General features: G+C 34.0%; 1 protein-coding gene across 1 annotated transcript in view; it reads right to left on the bottom strand.

Moving 5' to 3' along the window:
- Positions 1-17,200, bottom strand: part of LOC145687543 (cell adhesion molecule Dscam2-like) — a 1,184,503-nt gene that overhangs the window by 158,296 nt on the left and 1,009,007 nt on the right. Inside the window, exons 10-13 of the mRNA XM_081761007.1 lie at positions 15,199-15,360; positions 6,121-6,402; positions 5,090-5,209; positions 1,948-2,124 (exon numbers count right to left, since the gene is read on the bottom strand). Of these exons, the coding sequence (XP_081617133.1) occupies positions 1,948-2,124; positions 5,090-5,209; positions 6,121-6,402; positions 15,199-15,360 (741 nt within the window). The remainder of the gene's footprint in view (positions 1-1,947; positions 2,125-5,089; positions 5,210-6,120; positions 6,403-15,198; positions 15,361-17,200) is intronic.

Here is a 17,200-nt window from a genome sequence, read left to right on the forward strand (position 1 = left end):
GCAATGAAAGAGGCAATACAAATTTCTGTAACACTCCCTGTTACAACTTGTACCATTGAAAGAAATTTCAGTACATTAAGGTGTGTTAAACCTTGGTTAAGTTAAAGCATGTTTGAAGAAAGATTTGACGGGATTATGCATGATGAGTCTTCATCGAGAAATTGTACAGAAAAATAGAACAGAATTTATATCTGATGTGTTGGATGCGTTTGGGAAAGAACCAAGAGGTATACAATTTTTGTTCAAGAAGTAACGCATATAAAGTAAGTAATGATGGCTTACTCCTGTGGTATGTGAATCTTGTTTTCTTAAAGTGGGAGGTAATATTTGTTAGAGTATTTTATATGAAGAAGATTTAGTGATTTCTTTAATTAACCAAATAAGTTTGAAAAGAGTAAAAAAAAAAAAAAAAAAAAAAAAAAAAAAAACTGCAAGATATGAACACTTTCTGCATTAGTGCTTCATTTTTTGTGATTCTTATAATGAATAATAAAGGATACAAATTTGAACTTCAAATCAAATTTAATAAACAATCTAGTTGTGTGGGTGACATGCTGAAATGTGTGATATTAGTTGTCAGAAACATGAGGACTAATAGTGATATTTCATCATGATAATCCTGAATGCGGTCTCTTCTGCTATTGGTAGTTTAATATATATATATTTCCATTCAGTGTTGATAAAAGTTCATATTGTTTTTACATGAATAAAATGTATTTTCATTTGTCTCCAAGTTCATGTCATATTGACTTGTTAAATAACAAAAGAGGGAAAGGATAACTACATTTTAAAACAGGACTCCGGGAAAGCTAGTGCTGCAGAATTTTTGAAGTATTCTCTACAATCTTGGTGTACAATGTATATACAGTAGATTAATTGTATGTAATCCATTTTGTCATCAAATTTAATTTCATATTTGTTGGCTTCCGCAGAGGTTTACAGTTTTAATAGCACTAGAAATGGAGAAACGCTACTAAAACGTAGGCATGACTTGTTTCTCAAAAATTATAATGCAGAAACAGTTGCTGTGATATAGTCTATGTGATGACTGATATGTGCTTCACGTCATCGTTACGCTCGATGCCTACTTATAACAGGAATAATATGATATATTCTGATAGGTTCAGAAACGAATTAATTTATGATGTATCCTTTTATATATGAATTCCGATTACTTGATATTTTAAATGTATATTACATCTCTTCCACTCTCTCTCTGTCTCTAAAAAATTTAGCATTACATCGCTGATATATATCTACCAGTGATGTAATGCTGGATATTTTGGTGGATATTTGATAGCACGTTTGAAAAACATGACTTATACCAACCTTTATGCGCTCGTTCTTTTATAAAGTTAAGGTGAGTATAAGCTAGACTATAAAAATATTAAGTGGATATACGGGGTTTTCTCCAATATACGCCCCACTACGTCCTTAATATATACACTGTTGCTTAATATTAGCGAATATCTATACTATATAATCGCATATAGTTCCACTCTTGTAATTTATAATTTTATTGGTTCCACAAAATAAACTAAGAAATACCACGTTTGTGTAAGTAATATTAATTCGAATTGGAAAGTGCAATTTTCAGTGGAATATATACTGCGTTCCATTTTTTTTTCTTGAAACAAATTTTCAGAAAACTCCGTTTTCCTTTTGCGAGAAAGAAAATCAAACAAAGAAAGGAAGTATGTTAAGATTTATGTGGTTGAGGCTACACATACTGTCTTTTACAGTATGAACAACAATTTAACAAACTTCAATTCTTTTGTTTATATATTGTTTATTTGCTTAATTTTGTTCTCAGTTTTAACCTTTTCTAAAATTAAATTATCCAAAATTTCTGTGTTTCTAAAATAATTGGCAAGACTTATGTATGTGACAACTCTGTAGAAGTGTATGTGATTATCTCCAAAAAGTGCAAACTCTCTCATTGCTTACCTTTAACAGTAAGTGTAACTACAGCACTAATGCCTGCTTCAATTCCGTTGTTTGCCTCACACAGATACCGCCCTTCATCTTCATGTCTTACACTCTCAAGGAGAAGAGATCCGTTTGGAAATATTTGAGATCCTTGATTATGGAATTTAATATCTTTGTATTGACCTGGCTTGTGCTCTGTAAATAAAAGAAGTGAAATATCTAAATAGGCCAAAATCTGTTAGATGTTTATCTTTTCAAAACAATACTTTGTCACAATCGGCAAGATTCAGTGAATGACTGCTCTGTCACCCAAACTTCAAAGACAGTTTTTTTCCAGTACGCCATGTAATGACACTCTAATTCAAATGTTGCACTGACCTGGGTTGAATTCCCGGTGGGAGCTCATGTAGTTCGGATCTCACGTTAAGCTGTAGGTCCACGTCTCATATTGTCTCGCTGCTGAAAGGGACGCTAAACCCAAAATTAAATTAAATCAAATTAAATGTTGCACCAATATATGTTGTGAGAAATAAAAATGACTTCAGTAAGTTTGTAAATGAGCACATCTCGTACGTTGAATAATCATTACTATTACAATACACAAATAAAATGAAGAAACTATAAGCTTTCGCTAAATAATTCATCATATAGGGAGAAGAAACGGTAAGGAAACAAATATTTAAGAAAAATAAAACCTTAAAACTTTAGAACATAACGTTATCCATTTATGCCCTGTAGAATAAAGGAGACAGATTGTAAATACAAATAAATGATTATGGAAGGAAATTGAGAGCGTGTAAGCAAAGGGAGAATCGAAGGAGCACCGTGAACGTGATTTTACAGTATCTACCACAAATTTACATTATCTGGAATCGAACTAGAGGTTTCTAGCAAAGATGAGCATTCTATCACTAAGTCAATGTGCTTTTTATTAAAGGTTTGTAGACAATAACTGAAAAATGTGCGGAGACATCCTATATTGGCATGCAGAATATGGATCAAATTTTCTATCTTAAAACTAAAATAAAAAAAAATAAAAAATAAAAAATGAAAAAGTGCCAAAATCTGTATTCTATTAACTTCAGATACTGGCATTTTGAGTCAGATTCGAAAGAGAAGATAGGTAGGTAGAGGCATGACAAGTAAAAGAGAGTGGGATAATATATTGGAGGATCCACGTCTACCGTTAGTCACAAACCAAGGACAACGTCCTTTCTCGGTGAACTCTAGTCCACTTATGACAGCCTCAACGTACAACCATTTCCCATCATGCAATGTAAGTATCGAATATGGAGTACCGTCCATTCTACATAGTTGACTACTAGCACTATTTCTTTTAGCTACTTTGACTTTTTTTTTTTTCATTTTAGTATTTAAATATTTTAATTTAATCCCAGAGGATAAGTTCTATTACCCGATTATTTTCATTCGCATTCATAGCTTTGTTCTTTAATTTTTAGTCTGCAGAACAAATTTTACTTTTAATGAGCTTACAGCCGTATTTAACATTTTTGCGCTCGGGCCACTAAAAAATTGCCGCCCCTCAATATCAATAAAATGAAGTGAATAATCCATATTTAACTGAAAGTGGACGTAAATATAAAGATTAAATAAAATAATACATATATAGGCCTGATATATTATAATATGCAAGGAGCCCAAGAAGTCCCTAACAATTTCTGTGAATTCAAATGAAGTGTTTATAATTTTAAAGAAGAGATAGCAAGTTAACGAAATCATAACAGTTCAATATGACTACCCTACATACCCAAGCAGAGTTGCTATCTCTCCGTAGTATACCTGAACATACACTGCAGCATTACTGGAGTAATTGTACGCACCGATGCCGAAATGCGTTCACGCAGATACATCAAATCCCTAATCTTCAGATGTACAAGGTGAAGATTTAGATTAGGAATTTGGCGCACCTGGGGGAATGCATTTTGGCATCGGTACGTAAAACGCGCACATCACAATACTTCTTGACATGTGTACTAATCGAGTAAAATTATATCACCATCCCAATTTTTGTCAAGACCGGATGAGTTCCATCAATCGCCTACGATTTATACTATCTTTCTAATTGATTGTTTAAAAAAACAATGAAATGAAGCACGAAAAAACACTTTTTGGTTATTTTATCGCGCAAGGTATAAAGTTTTGGTGATTTCCATGTTAAGAAGACAACAGAAAGTTACTTGATATGTGAAAATCTTGATATGTGAAAATCACACATCTTTGATATGTGAAAATGTTGAATAATTTTCTTTCACTATTCTTTTGCCAACAATCCTAAGGCAAAATGTGTCCTACAATTATTCCCAGCTTTCTTAGGACAAATAACCTCGCTGGTAACATTCCAATTACTCTTCCCCTGTTTCCTTGGAGCGGTAACATCAATAAAATAAAATTTAGATATGAATAGTTTCATGAAAGTTGCAGTTCTAGTGACCCTGTGATAATTACCTGCCTTTGAGAGGTACTAGAGGTTTGTTATTTATAGAAAATTTATCATATAATAATAATAATAATAATAATAATAATAATAATAATAATAATAATAATAATAAAAGCTGTTAGATAAGAGTAAATCAGTAGAAAAAACTTACTAAACTGGTTTTACAGAATAACAATTATATTGTCACATAAAACTTAATAAGTTACTAGACGTAACATTTAAAATCAAAAGAAACTTTAGGTGCATATCAACAATTATGCCACTCAATTTTTATAAAGAACTAAACCGTCTAAACTTTCATTCAGGAAAAGAGTTGACTGTTATGCCTTACTTCAGAGATTATATCTTCAATTAAACTTGCTGGCCGTCATTGCGGACGGCCGTAGCACTGGAGAGGAAACCCTTGTCTCCAGCTGCCGTAAAAATGTTAAAGAATACCAAATATTAATTAAAACTCCAGATTCCATCATTTCGCTGATGATGTTTAACAATTTAGCTGTCTCAAGTATTGCATTTATTTTGTATTTCAGTGATCCTTTTAAATAATTTGCTTATTTCTGAATTATTTCATGGATTTTACTAGCTTATATTCATTTATTTTCTCAGTATATTTTAAAGTAATGTTTCATTCGTTTCATTATTAACCTACATGCTAAGTCAAACAATAAGAAATCGAACTATATATTCAGTTAAAAGTCTTACCTAATGCTTTCTTCCATGACACAGTAGGTCGAGGAAAACCTTCAACTTGGCAATCCAACACAACTTGCTGACCAAGTTTTGCACTTTTATCAGTAGGCTCAACTATCCATCTCGGAGGCACTGAAGAAATTTAATATAGATTTATTACATTTTCATTTAATTTCAATCGGGATATAAAATTTCAACAACAATAGTAAACATTTTTGTAAGCAAATAATTTGCCAATAGCAATGCTAGACACATGAGGCATGTTAACATTAATGTGTGGAAGAAGGGCAAAATGCATTAAAAATTAGCTGACGAAAAATGCGTTTCCTTATACGCTATTAGATTTACTTAGATCACACCACAGTTGCATTCTGCATACAATTACTTCAATCTGCCATGAAAATGTACGAAAAAATAATTCATAAGAAAAAATCAAATGTGCTGTTTTGTAACATAAATATATTCACATTGAACATTTCGTAGTGTGTAAATTAAAGTGTGAAATGTGCAATGGAAACAGGGATGTGACCACATTGTGATTAATTACAAGAAGCTCACTTTGGTATAAAAAGTGAATGGAGAATAATTTGTTATTACATTCCAAAATAATGAAGCTTTATATTTTAATAGCAAGGTTGGAAATAACTTACTGCAAGAAAAAAATGTTCAATTTGATCAAGTCTGAAATAATAAACAATAATAATAATAATAAGACAATTTTGTGAAACAGGCATAATGTAAGAGTGAAAGTAAAAGGTCTATTTATAGGAGATACCTCATGCTAGAATTACCTGCATTGCTTGAAGGAGCTCATTTTGCAACTGATAGTCATCCATGGCGCTGAAGACAAATAAGGTTACACATTCTGGACCCAAGCAGCATCTCATGAAGTCTTTTATTAAAAAAAAAAAGTTTCGAGCAAACATGCACAACACTGAAGACAACAGCCAATGCCATTGACATGAAGAAATTAAAAAAAAGTAATATTGAAAAAGAGGAGTATTTGGCAAAGTGTTTTCGCAATACACTTGCTTGTACGTTACCAGTTACTACCAATTCCGCAGTATGGGATGTCTCCTTCGCTGAGTTGCGAACCACACAAGTGTAGTTACCACTATGTCTAGAGGTAACAAAAGGAATAGCCAAATTACTAGAGTATTCTCCATCGTGCCTAAGGCTGATATCTAGGTCATGCGAGAGAGGATGGAAGTCCTTCATCCACGAGAAGTCGAGGGGCTTGTCGCCCCTTTTCACACTACATGTGACCTGAACTCTCTCTCCTTCTGAGAATTCCCCAAACGTAAAAGGCGTGATGCTTGGGGGCACTGAAAAAGCAAGAAGTATTGACAAGAAAAAAAGGTAATAAAATACTGAAAAAATATTGACTGCAAACACTACTAATGAATAAAGAGGGGGCACCATACCATTTACAGATAACGTGGCTGAATAGGATGCTGAAGCTGCCTTGTTCCGAGCGACACACGTGTAGTTGCCACCATGGCCTGGACTCAACTTGTCGATGGTCAACATGCTGGTGAATTCGTCAATATTGTGGACATTCACGTCCGGAACCAGGACAAGAGGCATGCCATCCTTAAGCCACTCTATGAGGAGAGGGCGATCTCCCTTGCTGGCTATACATGACACTCCCACACGATCCCCCAAGTGCAAGTCGGTGCTAAAGCTGAAAGGGTTTATTTTGGGTGGGACTGAAAGGAAAGATCAGTGCTAGTGAAATGAAATACGACAGCAACAGCATAAATATTCTCTTTACTTTTTTAAAAAATCTTGAATAGCCTGGAGAAAAACAACGGTAAAGGTGCAAGACAGGTTGGCTATAAAAGGGGCTTACTTAGATATTAAATATTTATACATTACATATCCACCTTTTATTTTGGCGGCTATTGTGAAAACATATATGATAGTGACAATAGTATATTGTTACCTACGGTTCCTTGCTACCATTATCTGTTGAAATTATCAAAGTAATCTTTAAAAATCAGTATGTTGCTAACTTTACAAAATCACTTTTTCCTAAAGTGTTAGTTTAATATACGAAATATATGTTTCAAGAGCAACTTTCCCACAGTTTTGTTTCCTTAGAACATAACAGTATTGTTTAAAAGTAGTTTTATATCAAAATAGCAATACTTTACATCAATGAAAGTTGTTCTAATACATAATTTCTTTAATTTTTTAACTCATAGCATACGTCTTGTGGATTATTATTGTATAAATATGTTTGAAATTTTTGTTATATAAGTCGAGGGTAATGAAAAATCTTGAGGAGCAAGCATGAAGAATTAATGCTTTCTCTAGCGCATGTTTCATAAATATTCTTCCAGTGTTAGATTTGTGTTTGTTAATTATAACTATGAAGTTTATAAAGTCAGAACCTTAATGTATTAAGTTTTGCGGATATTATACTAATCATTTGTAAGGTTTATTGCAAAATGTTCGTGTTAGATGTCTCCCTAATGCAAGCGAACTATTTTCCTATGTCTTAAAAGATTTAAAGAATCATTTATTCGTATGTAGAGAGCAGTTGCATTGTTACATATTTTCAAGTTTTGAAATTTGTTTCTCAGAAACTTGTTTAAAGTACAGAGCTGAGGTTGCTTGAAACTTTTGGAAGAACTAGAAGCACATAATGGAATGTGCACATTCTTGAACAAATCTGGATCTACTATTATTAAATTTTAAAACTAATCACAAAACTTTATTTACACTATTAAAAACACAAGATCTATCTTCAGACCTTTTTCAAAGAATTTTTGAGCTTTGGATAACATATGCGAAATACAATGTATTCGTTTTAAACAATCAACAAATTTCACACTAAAAGCCTTGTTTCTCGATAATTGCTATAGTTATTGAAAAATAATATGAGAAATCAAGGACTTTTCTGAAGTATTCGCGGTCTGTAAATGATAAGAACTATCAAGTTGTTAAATAAAATGATACTTTCTACAAGACGTTTCGTGAATTAGTGATTTTTTTTTTTTTTTTTTTTTTAAATTTAGTTTCATTTATCGGTGGCAAAGAATTTCATTCAAGCTTCACAATCACCACCAAAAATGAAGTTCATAAAGTTATTTACAATTATGTTTTCATTTGTGGTAGTGTGCAAAGGTTTGTGACCAAAACATGCAATTGTAGGGAGTCTGGTTATCCTTTGAATGTCTTAAAAGCCCTTGAGGAATAGTATACCATGCATGAGGTAATTAGATCTATGCACAATAAATTGTCTTTTACTACACGTATGCTTTATCTTAGTATCTTAGTATTCAAATGTAGTAGGTAACAAGTAATGAGGAGAGAAAGCCAAATGATAGAAGCCCCATATAACATATATTTTGTTTTTCAATATGAAAATAATATATATAAAATTTTCTTATATTGTAAAATTTGCAGTGCTAAGTTAAACTTTAGAAATAACTTCGATTTGAATTTAAACAATTTTGAACAAACTTAAAACTTTTTTCTCATGCACAATGAAAACATTCAAATCATTAATATCACACAAGTTAATAAACATTTAACGAAGTTCAAAATCATACCTTGATAAAGTATAAAGACATAAAAATACCTTACTATTGTATTAAAATAGTATACCTTTTACTATTGTTAATAAAAATACAATTACATTGGAAATGTGTATCGTTCTTTCTTTCTTGTTTTTTAATTAATGGCTGGAAAATTATAACTTTTTTGAATCCGGAACAACTTTAGTGCCCTATACCATATATATATATATATATATATATATATATATATATATATATATATATATATATATATATATATATATATAGATAGGTAAATAGATAGATATAGACAAAGCAATGAAACAACAAATATATTTTAATACATTATTTATAGCTAAAGGTACAATGAAAATTCAAAGAACAATGTAACTAGACTGAAGCTCGATTGCGGCCTTAAGGGTGAAATTGGACTGCTGGTTTGAGGACAGATCGATTGATTAATTATCCGTCACTGTAAAATAGTGATCCGAATTCCATCCTGAGTCCAGACACATATATACTCCTTGACTTTTTTTGGTCTACATTGTATTAATCTCTATAATAAAATAATAATTTTTTTTGCACATGTGTGTAAACAGATTTTAATAATGATGACATGTATTTAGTCAAAATCATATGCAATATGAATGTGGTTAAAATGTTTAGATTGATGTTACTAAAAAGTCAACTCCAGGGAGTAAAGAAAAAATATATTTCTGGAATGAAAACATTGTTTACGAAGAGAGAGAAGGTGATGACAATGGAATTATAAAATTATATTTAGTGTATTGGCTCTTTCAACTAGTGTTAAGCTTGTGTGATTTATGAATGTTAAATTCTAACGTATATTTTAGAAGAAGAAGAACTTTCTCTTTTCTGTCTTGTTTTTTAAAAATATATACATACATCAATTTATAGCAAATTTCACAATGACAAATATTGTTTCTTGGTTCTTTCTGAGAAAATTTACCGAAAATTACATTTTATAAAATTTCATTGTAAACTTCAAAATGTAACAAAATTTTGCTAATTTTAACGTTTTGAATTTTAATTTTTACAGTATGTTCTGTCCATTTGGATAGGCTTGTGCCTTAAATAAAGAAACTTAGTTTATGAGAAATGACGCATTACAGGCTTACAGTTCCAAAGTAGACGTAACAAATTACACCTAGTGTGCGAGTGTTGGATGGATCTCTAATAGATACACATACTCTGTAGTTTATAGGCTAGAATGAGTGGACGTAAAATTTAAATCTTTTAATGTAATTTCAGATTTCAAACAGTTTTTGATTAGTATTCAAAACTGGTCAGAATGTTTTTAATTCTTTAGAGGTTATTTGAAATTATAATAGGACCTGCTGCAAATATTATCATAATCAAATTGTCTAGTCATCGTGCAGCTTCACAGATTACAGTGTATGCATAGAGTAAATCAGTTGGCTTTGTAAACGTTTGCAAGTTGAGTTATTAAATTTCAAAATTACAATGTGGTAGGTAGGATCAAATATATGTATATAGTAACTACGACTAGTTCGAGAAATTTGCTTGATTTATAAAATTTGCCACTTCAAAGTCGATGTCATAGCCATCCAGTTATTAAGGGTTCAGAATTCTTGATACTTCAGCGACGGATCTATCTCAGAGGTTCGAAGTATTTAATGTCACAAAATGTTAATTGTTTTTTCGTTTTTTTAAACTGATAATTTTAAAAAAAGTGACATTCTATATTACCTATGTGCAGGATAAACATATTCTTACTTTATTTAACCATTCTAAAACTCTGGAGGGGAATTGTGTGACCAATAATCAGAAGAAACTAATTTCATAGCGTCTGATGAAGTCAAAGGGATAGTTGGCGAAACTGTTACGCGTTTGCTGTTTAATCTTATTACATTAATTTATTTTCCTGTTACGTTGAAAGAAGAGTACAAAATTCTCTTTGTATAAAAGCTTTAAAATCTTTTCTTCTACTGTTTTGTTTCTCATATATTTCATTGTTTCTAGATCTCTGTTAAGCTGATTTGTTACAAATGTTTCCTTTGCTTATAGACCTCTTTGGTAATTATATAAGTGGAAGAAAGAAGCAGGAAACGAGCATAAGAAAGAAGTAAGTTAAATTTCTCAACTTGTGGATACATTTTAGATGCTTTGGGTCACATGAACTCAGACCAAAAAATAACGGAAGTAAATAAATATATAAAATAAATATACTGAGAATCATAATCTCCTGGTCATACATCCTTCGACTTTAAATCGCTAACTAGTAAGTTTAAACCTGTCGGTGCTTAGTTTAGTTTAGTTTTGGTCAGACGATAACTACTGAATATGTTAATAATAATTGGGACACTGGAAAGTAGTAAATGGCACAAATGAAACTTGTCAGAAACTTGAATGAAAATCAGCATGAAAACGACGGCTTTCAATTGCCTATTACAGTCTTTGGGGTTTGTGATTACTGGTCAATGGTAACTGACGTTACAACAGTCCAGCCAGCAGCAGACGACAGCAAACCGTCGACGCACACAACTCCACACCCGTTACAGTGTTCCGTGGTCCCGCGTAGCGTAGTCGAGCGGTCCCGGGTTTGATTCCCGTTAGGGTCACTCAGTCGAAAAAATGTAAAAAGCTTGTTCAGTCCAGCCATCTTGAATGAGCTTTTTCTGGGTTTTCCTCATTCACACCAGACAAATGCCGGAGTGGTACCTCACTTTTAGGTTCCAGGCCGCTTTCTTTCTTCCTTCCCTTTCCCTGGATAGTGTGCTCGCCGAGGGACGTTATCCCTCATACGTGACTGGCTAAATGACCATAGATACTGAAAGCCCAGAAATCTAATTCCTAAATCCTAATCGTATACAGTGTTCCAGCGTTGAGCCAACACTGTGAACGAAACTGTACAGTCCTTTCCGGCCATGCGGACAAGATGGTGGTCATCCCGTGATGTAATCACATTGCGTAGTTAAGAACCCACCACTCTCCAGTTCGTACGACCATCTTTGATCCACTATTTCTATACACGCATCATTGTCGTAGGAGTATGCCCTGTACAAGCGGAAATGTCATGATATAACATGTCCGTTTCTTGGAGACCGATTATTCTGCCCCGTTCTAACGCATTCACGCATTATGCCTTATGAGGTCGACGAGGCTTATCGGCATTTGTTTTCACGTTTCTACTTCGTTTGACGACTCTTCGCTGACATTAGCCACGTTACAGAGCATTACACTGGATTAAGAATTATTCACTATCCTTGTGGAAGATTCACGAGTTCCACAAGGAAACGAGATGTCTGAATTCCACAAGGATACAAATTATACTATGGACTACACGAGGTTTAAGGCCGTAATAACCAAGTAAGTCGCATTTTGTTAAGAAAAAAGGTAGGCAATACTATAATTTCTATTATACTTCCGTATTATTATTTATATTTTAAAACTTCTGAAAACATCAAGTTCGAAGAAATGGTAAATTAATTATTATATTTCTAGTGTGATTCAATAGCTTTTATACATAAAAAAAATGCATACAAAGTTTTCATCATCGTAAAAATCATTAAAAATAAGTCTAAAGAAGAGAGGCTAGTTAGGAAAGATCATTCAGCTTTTTAAAATCAACTTTAAAATAGGTATCTGTCAGTAATGATTTCTCGATGGAATACATGGAATAGAGTTCTCTCCCTTTTGTGCATCTCCAAATAAAATTTACATTATTTTAACCCTTCTTTTTCTCGACGGAGGGGGTCCATTGCTGCCTTACTGAGTTCAAACTCCATATCGTCTGTTTAGCAAGAGTACAACACCGTAGAGACCTGAACGGGCAGAATTTTTCGGCCCGAACCCAATCCAGCCCGAACTTACCTAGGCCCGGCCTAGCCCGGGCCCGAAAAATTTTGGAGATTTTCGGCCCGAGCCCGGCCCGGCTCGATAACTTTTTCAAAATTCTTGGCCCAAGCCCGGCCCGGGCCCGATAAATTTTAAAACTTTTTGGCCCGACTAAGGCCCGATAAATTTAAAAAAAATAGCTCGAACCCGAATCTTTCTCAAAATTTAGTACTAAATTTGACTTAACCCTCAGAAACATTTTCTAAAATCTGGTTCACAACCTGACGCTTGCCTTCCGAATGGCATCATTCCCTCCTAGAACTTTGCCTGTCATCGAGAGAACAAAAACTCCATTCCCCGTAACAAAAATCTAACTTAATTGATTTTTAGCATAAAGTGAAGATGGCAATATTGTTTAGCGACAGGCAAAACATTCCCACCCCTTCTTTTTATATTTTGAGTTCAGTGAAGGTCAAGGTCAGAGCTCAATTTACCGCATAATGCCTGCAATCCTCTATAGTGAAAGTGGAGCCGCTAAGCAACACAAACTGTAAATAGCTATTGCATTCTTTGTAACATTTTTCACTTTATTCAAACGTTTCGCTTTATTCAAATTATCGTTTAACGAAAGTCAATAATTATTAAAGAATTGCAATTGATCGGCCCCAGCCCGGCCCGACCTGAAGAGGAATCAGTGTCAGCCAGCCCAAGCCCGGTCCGGCCCAAAGAAATAACAGTGTCGGCCCGCCCAAGCCCGGCCCGGCCCAAAGAAATAACAGAGTCGGCCCGCCCAAGCCCGGCCCGTGCAGGTCTCTACAACACCGTTCAACATTGAGTTGTTGTCCGTGGTGCGAGGAATGTTTGATTCCGAATAAACTCAAGCAGATACGCACATAGCGAAAAGCAGAGGAAGCCAGGGAAAGCCGTGCGCTTGACCTGCTCCATCGATTGCATTAGACATAGTGGAATTTAGCGTTTGATACAGTTCAGTTTGTTTTTGTAATTTTAATTTGGTAAGGAATAAACGAATTTGTTCATCCTTTTGTATAACGTTGTATGTGATATTATATCACTTTTCGATAAAAGCTTGGAAGGCTTAGGTTTCTGTATTGCTAGTTAAACTTGTGTAAACAAGACAGCAACGGAACCTAGAACTGGTAGCTCTTCCAGGTTCACGAAATCGTAGATTTCGTTTTGCATAGAAATAAACCAAGCAGTGTATAATAGATTAAGTGATATGTCATTTTTGTTCACTGATCTTTTTGATAAGGTACGGTTATTTTAAATTGCAGGCCTACTCTTTACTTTACATAATTTAAAACAACACAAAATCTTACACTATGCATTTTCTAAGTAGTGACTATAATTCTACGGAACAATAGTGTTCATTAAGGGATAAATTATCGTAATAGTCATGTTCATTTTGTTACTAAAAAGGCTTTTGGAATGTCTCAAAATCCAGTGATATTTTTTTATGTAAATAGTGGGTGTCATGAATACTCCAAAAACATTCCCGTCTAAGTGCGGCGTAATGATATTCGATTACACAAGGATTGGCGTTCAAGTAAATTATCAACATCTCTATGAGATATTTAAACATAATAAAAATGTGAAAGCAAACAGAAAAAGAAAATGTCTGATTAGTACCAACTTTTTTTAAAATAAGCAAAAGCAGGTATTGGATTATAGAAGACATAGAAAGATAGTAAGTCAATGAAGAAGAGCAACTACATTGAACTGCTGAATTTGATGGTGAGATGTGATTAGAAAGTTACAAAATATTTGTTGAAGCAAGTACGTTTGCTAGAACTTCCACTACAATTCAAAATTAACTAAGTAGTTTTGTAGCAGAGTGGTCCTAAATGTTTAACGAAATAAGGCATGAAATTTTCAGTTCTCCCTTTGTCGCAATGCTACTTCAAAAAATAACAGACGTTGCAACTTTAAACAATGTTACAAGTGGAAAAGTGATTTCCATGATTATTAGATTTTGGAAATCAACAAGCCGCAATATTGGCCCAGCATCTGTAAAAATAAATGAAGCCTTTAATGTCCCGCGATTATGCCATTTAGGCGAAAGAAGACGGGTTGTTATGAAATAATTCGTGGAATGATGATGTAGGAGGAAACGGGAGAACTCCGGGAAAACCCTTGAATATAATGTTTCCCATGTTAAATGCATGCTAATATTACCTTGTGTTTGACAATGCTGAAGGATACATTATTATTCATGAGCTGATTCCCGACCGAAAACAGCACCGCACCCCATTGGCATCAGTGGGAGTATGACAAATTGCGTAACAAGAGTGATCTGGCTTCATTTCATCGAAAGGTATTTACTAATTTTAATTGTAATAACGGCAATGAACTGTTGTCATATGTTAGTACTATCGAAGTTTGCATTTTTCTATTTCTTTAATGACTCTAAAAACATGAATACTCAAATCCTCGAACTGTTTTATTTTTGTACAAGTTTCTTAGGTAAACTCTACCACATTCTAATTTCGGCATAACAGTTTAAATCTCCATAAATACTCGGCCGCCAAATGAACTTGAAATATTAATATGCAATAGTAAAGCTTGGCTGTTAGCAATATAGTGTACATATGATCAATTAACAATTTTGTTTCTACTCTTTTGATGGATGTATATAGATGTATTTAAAAATAAATTCGGAAAATTATGAGATATTTTCAAGAGATTTTAAATACACAATATAGAAGTAAAGATAACATTGTAAAATTAATCCATCAGACAATACTCATAATAACATACCCATCACCACTACGTTTGCAGAACCATTGGCTGTGTGACCTTGTTTATTGGCTGCTGTACAAGTGTATGTCCCAGCGTCTTGTCCTGATTGCACGTTGTCGATCACAAGCGTTCCATTACGGAAGACAAACTGCCTCCTGTTGACTGGCAACAAGCGATCACCTAGGTAAATGACAAAAAGCCGAAAATGAAATACAGTAACCAGAGCTTCATTGAACAGTCTATTTGATTAGCATTTCATAAGGTTGTTTTCAAGTGGGGACTACTTTTGTTAGTAAGAATGCTCTACGGACTACCCTACTCTTGTTCCCTTCTAAACAAATTTATTATTCTTTTATGTTTTGAGCATATATCAGTACTGTTAAGGATTAAAATAGTAATAATTAAAATTCCTTTAATTTCATATGAGCGTTAATAGAAGAAAACAGTGTGCATTCTTTTTTAAATAATTGAAGATTGTCAAGACAATATGACAATAGGTATGTTAACTGTTAGAATTCTTATTGTCTATGCTTTATTAAATTATATATAATATAATCAGGGAACTCTATATATAATTCCCTGGGAATATTATACAGGGTGAGTGGTAATTCGATGCATTCCTTGCAAGGGGATATTCTACATGTATTTTGGAACATTTTTACCTATATAAAAAGGTCACAAATCAACTGTTTCTGAGTAATTTGCTCATGTATGATTTCCTTGAAATTTTCTGGCTAACAACAGGTGCGCGAGAAAGCTTTACCCTGACCCACTTCTACATACCGTAGAGCGAGAAAATTTTGCATGTGTAATCTTGCATATCTGCGTAGGTCATCTGGTAATGTACAGCTCAAAATTCTGCACCGTTGCTGTGTTATAGATCCGAACGCGAAGTAAGGTATAGTGGTCCAAAATCCATTACTACACCTCAGAAATCAGCCTGGCAACATCGCAGAATCACTTACCTCTAGGAAATGATTGCGTGGTTGCGGTCAAGAGGGATTCTGAGATTCCTGAGTGAAATTCCAGAGTGTGGTGTCATACTGACAAATGGTGTCTGCCTTCTGGAAAACAACGTAGCCGTTCACTCCTCGAATGATGGCCAGACAGATGCACGACCCTGGGTAGGAAATCCGTTATAGTTCGCGTTTTCTCTTGACCGCACACTATCTTCGTTCCACCTCTTTCCATGCAGTCATTTCCCAGAGGCAAGTGCTCCTGCGATGTTGCCAAGCTTATTTCTGAGGTGTAATAATGGATTTTGGACCACTACACCTTACTTCGCGTTCGGATCTATAACACAGCAACGGTGCAAAATTTCGAGCTGTACAGTACCAGATGACCTAAAAAGGCAGGATTACGCATGTAAAATGTCGTTGCTCTACGATATATGAAAGTGGGTCAGGACAAAACTTCATCGTTCACCTGTCGTTAGCCAGCAAATTTCAAATAAATAATACATATGCAAATTACTCAGAAACTATTGATCTGCGAACTCCGGTTCATGTAGGTGAAAATGTTCCAAAATACTTGTAGAATATCCCCTTGCAAAGGGTGCATCGAATTACCAGTCACCCTATATATATATAGGGCGTGGCCCATAAGTCCGTGGGCCACATAAATTCTTGAGGTACAAAATCTGTGAGTTAGGTAACCCAACTAACGCCCGCTTCAAGATTAATTACGCCTGGCAGAGCAGCTAGAACAACAGCGTGAAGTTGTCCCCATCTATTAAAAGAACAAATCGTAAAGAGTGTTTTTGTGCAGGAGTGAGGCAAAACGCTGGTTGACGAAATGACAAGAGAGAGTCTTTGCATACTTGTACTCACAGTATACAGAACAGTACCAGAAAAAAATATGGACACCAGAGGTACCGATGAGACTTAAATAATCTTATAATTAACTCAAATGAGGGTTTGTATAAACAAGTTAATTTACATCAAATGATTATATATATATGCGTATCAAATAATATACGGAGATATTATGCGGTATATGTATTAGTTTATTTTTTTAAAGT

Source organism: Thermobia domestica, chromosome 6, assembly GCF_964235325.1.
Source record: "Thermobia domestica chromosome 6, izTheDome1.hap1.1, whole genome shotgun sequence".
In the NCBI taxonomy this organism is placed as follows: Eukaryota; Metazoa; Arthropoda; class Insecta; order Zygentoma; family Lepismatidae; genus Thermobia; species Thermobia domestica.